Source organism: Coregonus clupeaformis, chromosome 20, assembly GCF_020615455.1.
Source record: "Coregonus clupeaformis isolate EN_2021a chromosome 20, ASM2061545v1, whole genome shotgun sequence".
Taxonomy (NCBI): Eukaryota; Metazoa; Chordata; class Actinopteri; order Salmoniformes; family Salmonidae; genus Coregonus; species Coregonus clupeaformis.
Genome location: NC_059211.1, coordinates 56,538,229 through 56,547,643, shown reverse-complemented (window position 1 = coordinate 56,547,643; position 9,415 = coordinate 56,538,229). Strand labels below are relative to the sequence as shown.

Sequence of the window (9,415 nt, the reverse complement as noted above, 5' to 3'; positions counted from 1 at the left end):
TGTATTTACAAAAATCCTATTTTAAATGTACAGGATAAAAACAAACAATTACGGCTGAGTCTAGGCATCATCTATGTCATTAGATTCTATAATAATTTAGTCACAGCGATCACAAGCCTCTGAAGTGCAATGATGAAATACAGTACCATGTAAACATAAGCCATTCAATTATCCCTGTACATTGAAACCAGCCACTCCACCGTCCGCTAGTGTGACAATCTACCTGGATCTGAGCAATACCAATGGGACGATTTACTATACTAGGCTAAATGCCTAACTGTGGCTCTTTTTAATAAAACAATTAAATAGAAAATGTCTCAGTAAATCGTTAATGTAGATTGACCAGACACTTATGTATAGGGATAAAACAGACACTATTGAATAACAGGTTATGAGTACAATACAACATTCTCAGTATTCCACACAATCTGGGCAATCAGGTAGTGACTCCTAAAGTCAGTCTGTACACCACAGGAGGTTGGTGGCACCTTAATTGGGGAGAAAGGGCTCGTGGTAATGACTGGAGCGGAATCAGTGGAATGGTATCAAATACATCAAACACATGGTTTCCAGGTGTTTGATGCCATTCCATCGCGCCGTTCCGGCCATTATTATGAGCCGTTCTCCCCTCAGCAGCCTCCACTGCTGTACACCATGGCTGTATAAAAGAGCTGAGGTGAGATTGACTGGTTATTGACTGGTTGTGGATACGTTATTGATCTGTTAGGTAAGTGTCCTTGACTCCTGTCTGTGATGTGTTGTCGTAATGAGTTATTGATGCGTTGCGAATAGGTTGTCAGAAGGTTATAGATGGGTTGTGAATATGTTGCTTGTACAGTGGGTTGTTGATGGATTGTGAATATGTTGCTGGTAGGTAGGTTGTTGTAATGTTATTGCAGGTCAGGGGCCTTTGATAGCTGGGTTGACAAAGGAGAAGTTGTTGAACATGGTTTGGTCCACACTGTTCATGAGGGTACGATCTGCACACGACAACCTGGGTTTCTCATTGATAAACTCCTTGTCAAAGTTACTGACATCACTGGGGGATTTCTGCATGGACAGGAGAGAGGGAAGAGGTTACAACGCACACACACACACACACACACACACACACAAACAAATGCAGACGTAAACAAACACACACACTCGCAGTCTGAGGATGTACGTACCACAGTTGGCCTGAAGGGCGGCGCCACCTCTCGTTTCTCCAGGGTGTTCCAGTCTGTGTCTTTGAAGAAGGAGTGTTGACGGATGTTCCCCTTCACACCCAGCCTCCTCTCCGGCTCCCTCACAAACAGCTATAAAACAAAAACACCATATATACACACACACACACATCAGGACAGAGGACGCCAAGGTCACAGCCTCCACTCCAATGGGAAAAAGACATACGAGCACACTCATGAAAGGTAACCAATCACACGCAGACACACACAGTACAGGTCACATCCATCCCAACCGTCAATCATTCATGTTGATGTATGTAATCTGGTGCATAGTGGACAATGTTGTCGTAGTTAATTCGTCATGGCATTGCAGTGAGTGGACCAAGTTGTTACATTGAGTGAGACCTTGATGAGGATGTCTTGTGCATCCTTGGGCAGCCAGCGGGGGTAACAGGGGTCATCTGTCCTGATGGACTGGAACAGTTCCTCCTCATCGTGACCATGGAATGGAGACTGGCCAATCAGCATCTCGTACAGCAAGACCCCAAACGACCACCAGTCCACTGAGCTGCCGTACTTCTGCCCCAGCAGAATCTAAAAAAACATGACCATACAGTTCAACATGACATCTCTTCATCATCACCATCATCACTTCATGATGTTTATCTAAAACCAGTACGTTTAGACGGAGATGGTCTGTAATTGATTAATGATACAAATCAATGAGATCAGAATTGAGAGTGAGAAATGTTATGGTTCCCCAAGGGAACATTTCCATTGCTTATTTAATACACATTTTTCACGGTTGCAATGCTGATAGTAAGAGTGTAGATTCCTATGGTGAACATGCAGTCACCTCTGGGGCGATGTAATCAGGTGTTCCACAGAAGGTGCAGGTCCGTGTTTCTCCCTCCATGTTCTCCTTACACATCCCAAAGTCTGCTATCTTTATATGGCCTTCTGAGTCTAACAACACGTTGTCCAGCTTCAGATCCCTATAGACAATGCCTTTGGAGTGGAGGAACTGGAGCCCACAGATAATCTCAGCAGCATAGAACCTACAGCCAGATGGAGGAGAGAGGGATGGGTGGAGAGAATGGAGGAAGTGTGTGTGTGTGTGTGTGTGTGTGTGTGTCTGGTAGACATAGCCTGATTGTGTGTACGGGTTAACTTACGTAGATCTCTGAACGTCAAACTTGTGACAGTTCTGGATGTGGAACATGAGGTCACCTCCGTTCAGATACTCCATCACAAAGAACAGGTTCTCCTGTCAAATACACAACACAGTCATATCAACAAAACCTGTGGTGGTGTGTGGGTGTGTGGGTGTGTGTGTTGAGTTCATGTGTGTGTGTTACCGTGGTCTGGAAGGTGCAGTGGAGGTGTGTGAGGAAGGGGTGTTCCCAGGCCAGGGAGAGTACTCTCCTCTCCACCATGGTACACTCCACATCATCATCCATCAGAACCACGTCCTTCTTCAGAGCCTTCACCGCAAAGAACTCTCTACTGCTCTTCAGCTCGGCCAGAAACACCTAGGAACACACACAGATGATACGTTATGTAGGAAATCACTGTCTTCGGCTATTCAGGCTTGTCAAATGGAGGTGAAGGATCCATCAGGCAACTTCTAAGTACAATCAAGAAGTCTCTTTAGTACACTGGATCCAGGAACACAGAGCATGGCTAGAACATGTTCAAAGACCAGGCAACAAGTCACACTTTTATATTTTATACTAAGTTGATGGGTTATATTTAGGATAATGTTTTAAAGCTTTGCCATTCTATTATGTTTGTTCAAATCGTCTTAATGTATTATTTAATCTCCTTGACATATTATGAAAATTCCATAAAATCCTGAAAGTTTCCATAATTCCGGAAGTTTCCTGGTAAGCTTAGAAAGTTACTGGTAATATACCGTCCCTTTGCAACCCTAACTATGACTAACATTATTGGTAACACTCAGTGTCTGATACACTCCCCTATTGACGTCCATTCTTGCAAAGTTCTAGTACATTCTTGTTCTGGAACATTCTGACCAAAATGTTTACAAGTCCAAACATAATCATCATCATGACACCAACATTATATTTGTATTAAGATTATCTTACTCCTCATGAGTAGGCTCTCTTCCTTATATCACAATAGACTCACACAAGCAGGGTCGAGATGCCAAGCAGGCTCTCTCCCCCTGCCAGAAACTTCTGCTTAGGTCATGCTGACCCAGGCTCACAGGCTTGAGTATAATAACAGGATATACACTGAGTGTACAAAACATTAAGAGCACCTTCCTAATATTGAGTTGAGCTCATGTTTGCCCTCAGAACAGCCTCAATTTGTCAGGACATGGACTCTACAAGGTGTCAAAAGCGTTCCACTGGAATGCTGGCCCATGTTGACTCTAATGCATCCCACAGTTGTGTCAAGTTGGTTGGATGTCCTTTGGATGGTGGACCATTCTTGATACACATGGGAAACTGTTGAGCGTGAAAACCCAGCTACATAGCAGTTCTTGACACAATCAACCTGGTGCGCCTACCATACCCCATTCAAAGGCACTTCAATCTTAAAGGCTTAAAAATCCTTCTTTAACCAGTCTCCTCCCCTTCAACAGGTGACATCAGTAAGGGATAATAGCTTTCACCTGGTCAGTCTATGTCATGGAAAGAGCAGGTATTCCTAATGTTTTGTTTGTTCACAATGCAATCCCTATAAATAACAAAGTACACTTTCATCTGCACTGTTTCCATCAGTTAGAGTAAGACATACAGTTGAAGCCGAAAGTTTACAACCACTCCACACATTTCTTGTTAACAAACTATCGTTTTGGCAAGTCGGTTAGGACATCTACTTTGTGCATGACACAAGTAATTTTTCCAACAATTGTTTACAGACAGATTATTTCACTTATAATTCACTCTATCACAATTCCAGTGGGTCAAACATTTACATACACTAAGTTGACTGTGCCTTTAAACAGCTTGGAAAATTCCAGAAAATGATGTCATGGTTTTAGAAGCTTCTGATAGGCTAATTGACATAATTTGAGTCAATTGGAGGTGTACCTGTGGATGTATTTCAAGGCCTACCTTCAAACTCAGTGCCTCTTTGCTTGACATCATGGGGAAATCAAATAAATCAGCCAAGACCTCAGGAAAATTATTTTGTAGACCTCCACAAGTCTGGTTCATCCTTGGGAGCAATTTCCAAACGCCTGAAGGTACCACGTTTACTTGTACAAACAATAGTACGCAAGTATAAACACCATGGGACTACACAGCCGTCATACCGCTCAGGAAGGAGACGCGTTCTGTCTCCTAGAGATGAACGTACTTTGGTGCAAAAAGTGAAAATCAATCCCAGAACAACAGTAAAATACCTTGTGAAGATGCTGGAGGAAACAGGTACCAAAGTCTCTATATCCACAGTAAAACGAGTCCTATAACGACATAACATGAAAGGCCGCTCAGCAAGGAAGAAGCCACTGCTCCAAAACCGCCATAAAAATGACTACGGTTTGCAACTGCACATGGGGACAAAGATCTTACTTTTTGGAGAAATGTCCTCTGGTCTGATGAAACAAAAATAGAACTGTTTGGCCATAATGATCATTGTTATGTTTGGAGGAAAAAGGGGGTGCTTGCAAGCCTAAGAACACCATCCCAACCGTGAAGCACGGAGGTGGCAGCATCATGCTGTGGGGGTGCTTTGCTGCAGGAGGGACTGGTGCACTTCACAAAATAGATGGCATCATGAGGAAGGAAAATTATGTGGATATATTGAAGCAACATCTCAAGACATCAGTCAGGAAGTTAAAGCTTGGTCGCAAATAGGTCTTCCAAATGGACAATGACCCCAAGCATACTTCCAAAGTTGTGGCGAAATGGCTTAAGGACAACAAAGTCAAGGTATAGGAGTGGCCATCACAAAGCCCTGACCTCAATCCTATAGAACATTTGTGGGCAGAACTGAAAAAGCGTGTGTGAGCAAGGAGGCCTACAAACCTGACTCCGTTACACCAACTCTGTCAGGAGGAATGGGCCAAAATGTATTGTGGGAAGCCTGTGGAAGGCTACCCAAAACGTTTGACCCAAGTTAAACAATTTAAAGGCAATGCTACCAAATACTAATTGAGTGTATGTAAACTTCTGACCCACTAGGAATGTGATGAAATAAATAAAAGCTGAAATAAATTATTCTCTCTACTATTATTCTGACATTTCACATTCTTAAAATAAAGTGGTGATCCTAACTGACCTAAAACAGGGAATTTTTACTAGGATTAAATGTCAGGAATTGTGAAAAACTGAGTTTAAATGTATTTGGCTAAGTTGTATGTAAACTTCCGACGTCAACTGTACCACCATAAACTAAGACAAGGTTGGGCTTGATAAATGTCCTAGTTGTCAATGGACTGAGAAACTGGTTGTGGGTTCAATTCCCACGGGGGACCATTCTGAACAAAAAAATATGAAAATGTATGCACTCGCCACTGTAAGTCACTCTGGATAAAAGTGTCTGCTAAATGACTAGAATGTTATAGAAACCCATGTCTTTATGGTGATATGTCTTAAGCCCAGATAGAAAACATACATCCCCAGTGAATCTAGATGCTCACTAGATGCAGTGATTTCTCTCTCGCTGACCAGGCATTGCACTCTCTCTGGTACCTTGCCGAAACTGCCTTTGCCCAGCATCTTGTGAAGGATGAAGTTGTCGAGGGTGAACTTGTGATGGTGTTCTTTTCTGGGGACGGCGTACAGCTCCTCCTTCACAGGGGCAGGCACGTCCCCCTCCGCTGGGGTGTCCCACGATATACCCTGCTGCTCTGGAGAGGGAAGGAAGAGGTGGAGAAGGGGCAGAGAAGGGAAGAGAGAGTGGGAGAGGAGGAAGAGAAGGGGAAATGGTTATTTAGTCCTATTAAGTCTCACGTTGACTACAAAGTCCTCACAGTTGCATGATTGACCAGGTTGACCATGTGTGGTCTCCTTACCTTTTCGCCCAGCGGTGGCTGCGGTCGGGGGGAGACCTGCCACTAAACCTGAAGGTTCCCGCACCACCCCTGCCTGGCCCACACCCACTGGCCCACCTCGACTACGGATCTCACTCTCTCTGGAGCCCCTGGCCTATAGGAAAATGCATAGACACATATAACAATTAATAACATGACTCAATCCTATCTGTATAAAGGGCAGGGATAGATTCCTTACTAACAATCAACATAACTTTATTTTTTATTTCATGAAAAGCATTTTGGAGCTATTGTGGATCTGTCGGACAGCACAGACTTCCTAACCCCTCAACCCCTGAACTCTGACCTGCTGTTTAGTCTCGATCATGGCCAGGGCTTCAGCCATAAGTTTCTGGTTGACTCCACACAGGTTGGCCACCTTTTTCTGGCACTTGTGATGGATGTTCATACCACACTCTGAATGGACAACACACATGGTTATACAGTATACAGACACAGATGTAATGGGGTGATGAAATCAATATATTTGGATATTTGGGCTCCTGTAATGGTGAAATAGGGAATTATGTGAAAAGGTATAAGTGACACTGCAATAATGGTGCAATATAATGATTTGATATGGTACTGTTATGATTTGAGTTGGTAATGGTATGACGTGATTGTGTAATGATAGTGATGTGATGTTATGATGTGATCAGGGTGTCTTCCACAGGAGGTTGGTGGCATTTTAATTGGGGAGGATGGGCTTGTGGTAATGGATGGAGTGGAATAAGTGGAATGGTATCAAATACATCAAACACATGGTTTCAATGTGTTTGATGCCATTCCATTTGCTCCGTTCCAGCCATTATTATGAGCCGTCCTCCCCTCAGCAGCCTCCTGTGGACTCTCCTCTCACCCTCACACTTGAGTCCCTGCTTGGCCAGCCCCCACAGCAGTGTGCCACAGTGTTCACAGAACGTGGGGCTCTTGTAGTTGTACACCTTAAACCTGTGGGGCATGTCGATCTTAAAGCGCTCCTTGTGGATCTGCAACACACAGCAAACACACTCTGTCACCTGAACACACCATACTACAACCCTTTGTTGTCATGGAAATATGACACAGGAAGTAGGCAACAACTTTTAGGGAAGTAAAGTCTCTGGGATAAAAATGCTATTTTTTCTCTGTCTAGGATCGATGAGTACTGGTAGACAGTGAGTACAGTAGCCACAGAGCTGTCTGCTTCGAAGAACCAACCTATTGTCTCAGTGTGTGCTGTGAGAGAGAGTTAGTGAGAGTCAGTGTGTATGCGGTTAACTTTAACCAACAATAAACTAGCGTGTTACCTCTGACCTAAACCACAATCACCAGAAGCCCAGACATACTGTATGTCAGACTGTCTGCATGCAATCTAAGGGGACCTCCAGTTGTTTTAATTGAGGTTCCTCATGTCACAAACACCAAGACAAAGTGAACACGTCACAGTTTACTGCCACTATTATTGGAATCCTAGCAACTAAATATAATGACAAATCCAAGATGCTCTAAAATGCTCAAGATCACTTATTGTCATTGTTGTATAGAAATGGACCACAATGTACAGGCCTACCATGGTCTCTTTGCTGTTGATGGCCGACCCAGTGCACTTGGCGATAATTTTGTCAATGCATTTCTTGTGGATGGCTGCGTTGCACTCTGAAAGACCAAGGATGGGGGATGAGAGTGTAGACAGGAGAGAGGACGGAGGAGAGTAGGGATAGAATATGGAGTAGGTAGAAGATGAGGAGAGAGAGACAGCAGAGAGAAGAGAGAGCAGTGATACTCACGTCGACACTGGTAACCCTGCTTATTCAGACCCCTGTGGGGAAAAGAAACACAACATGAACAGGAACAGGAAGCAGGAAACAAACACTGGATAATATGGATGATGTACAAACAGAAATACTGTAGTGTTTGTTTCAGAGGGACAATAACAAAAATAGAGAGGGTCTATGTGAATGATGTCATTAGGATACAGTATTTGCACTCCAATTGACTAGGTTTTAAATAAAGTTAGGATATGATATACATACTGTAAAGACAGAAGGGTTACTTATAGAGCATGTACACTGAGTATACAAAACATTAAGAACACCTGCTCTTTCCATGATACACTATATATACAAAAGTATGTGGACACCCCTTCAAATTAGTGGATTTGGCTATTTCAGCCACACCCGTTGCTGACAGGTGTATAAAATCGAGCACACAGCCATGCAATCTCTATAGAGAAACATTGGCAGTAGAGTGACTTTTAACGTGGCACTGTCATAGGATGCCACCTTTCCAACAAGTCAGTTCTTCAAATTTAAGCAACAACGGCTCAGCCGTGAAGTGGTAGGCCACACAAGCTCACAGAACGGGACCTCCAAGTGCTGAAGCGCGTAGTGCGTAAAAATTGTCTGTCCTCGGTTGCAAAACTCACTACTGAGTTCCAAACTGCCTCTGGAAGCAATGTCAGCACAAGAACTGTTCGTCGGGAGCTTCATGAAATGGGTTTCCATGGCTGAGCAGCCGAACACAAGCCTAAGATCACCATGCGCAATGCCAAACGTCGGCTGGAGTGGTGTAATGGGCCCCGTGTAGCTCAGTTGTTAGAGCATGGCGCTTGCAATGCCAGGGTTGTGGGTTCGTTTCCCACGGGGGGCCAGTATGAAGAAAAAATAAATGTATGCACTCACTAACTGTAAGTTGCTCTGGATAAGAGCATCTGCTAAATGACTAAAATGTAAAAATGTGTAAAGCTCACCGCCATTGAACTCTGGAGCAGTGGAAAAGCAGTATCTGGAAAGATGAATCACGCTTCACCACCTGGCAGTCCGATGGACAAATCTGGGTTTGGCGGATGCCAGGAGAACGCTACCTGCTCCAATGCATAGTGCCAACTGTAAAGTTTGGTGGAGGAGGAATAGTGGTCTGGGGCTGTTTTTCATGGTTAGGGCTAGGTCCCTTAATTCCAGTGAAGGGAAATCTTAACGCTACAGCATACAATGATATTCTAGACGATTATGTGCTTCCAACTTTGTGGCAACAGTTTGAGGAAGGCCCTTTCCTGTTTCAGCATGACAATGCCCCCGTGCACAAAGCGAGGTCCATACAGAAATGGTTTGTCGAGATCAGTGTGGAAGAACTTGACTGGCCTGCACAGAGCCCTGACCTCAACCCCATCAAACACCTTTGGAATGAATTCGAACGCCGACTGCGAGCCAGGCCTAATCGCCCAACATCAGTGCCCGACCTCAATAATGGTCTTGTGGCT

General features: G+C 44.0%; 1 protein-coding gene across 3 annotated transcripts in view; it reads right to left on the bottom strand.

Annotated features, from left to right (window-relative positions):
* Positions 1-575: 575 nt before the first annotated feature.
* LOC121543574 (protein kinase C theta type) overlaps positions 576-9,415 on the bottom strand; it is a 17,503-nt gene continuing 8,663 nt past the window's right edge. For all 3 annotated transcript variants that reach the window (XM_045205590.1, XM_041853565.2, XM_041853564.2), the window contains 12 exons: positions 7,944-7,975; positions 7,727-7,812; positions 7,034-7,163; positions 6,482-6,591; positions 6,157-6,289; positions 5,834-5,991; positions 2,525-2,698; positions 2,342-2,433; positions 2,023-2,224; positions 1,572-1,760; positions 1,170-1,298; positions 576-1,050 (listed from right to left, as the gene is read on the bottom strand). In XM_045205590.1, the coding sequence (XP_045061525.1) occupies positions 901-1,050; positions 1,170-1,298; positions 1,572-1,760; positions 2,023-2,224; positions 2,342-2,433; positions 2,525-2,698; positions 5,834-5,991; positions 6,157-6,289; positions 6,482-6,591; positions 7,034-7,163; positions 7,727-7,812; positions 7,944-7,975 (1,585 nt within the window). In that variant the 3' untranslated portion in view covers positions 576-900. The remainder of the gene's footprint in view (positions 1,051-1,169; positions 1,299-1,571; positions 1,761-2,022; positions 2,225-2,341; positions 2,434-2,524; positions 2,699-5,833; positions 5,992-6,156; positions 6,290-6,481; positions 6,592-7,033; positions 7,164-7,726; positions 7,813-7,943; positions 7,976-9,415) is intronic.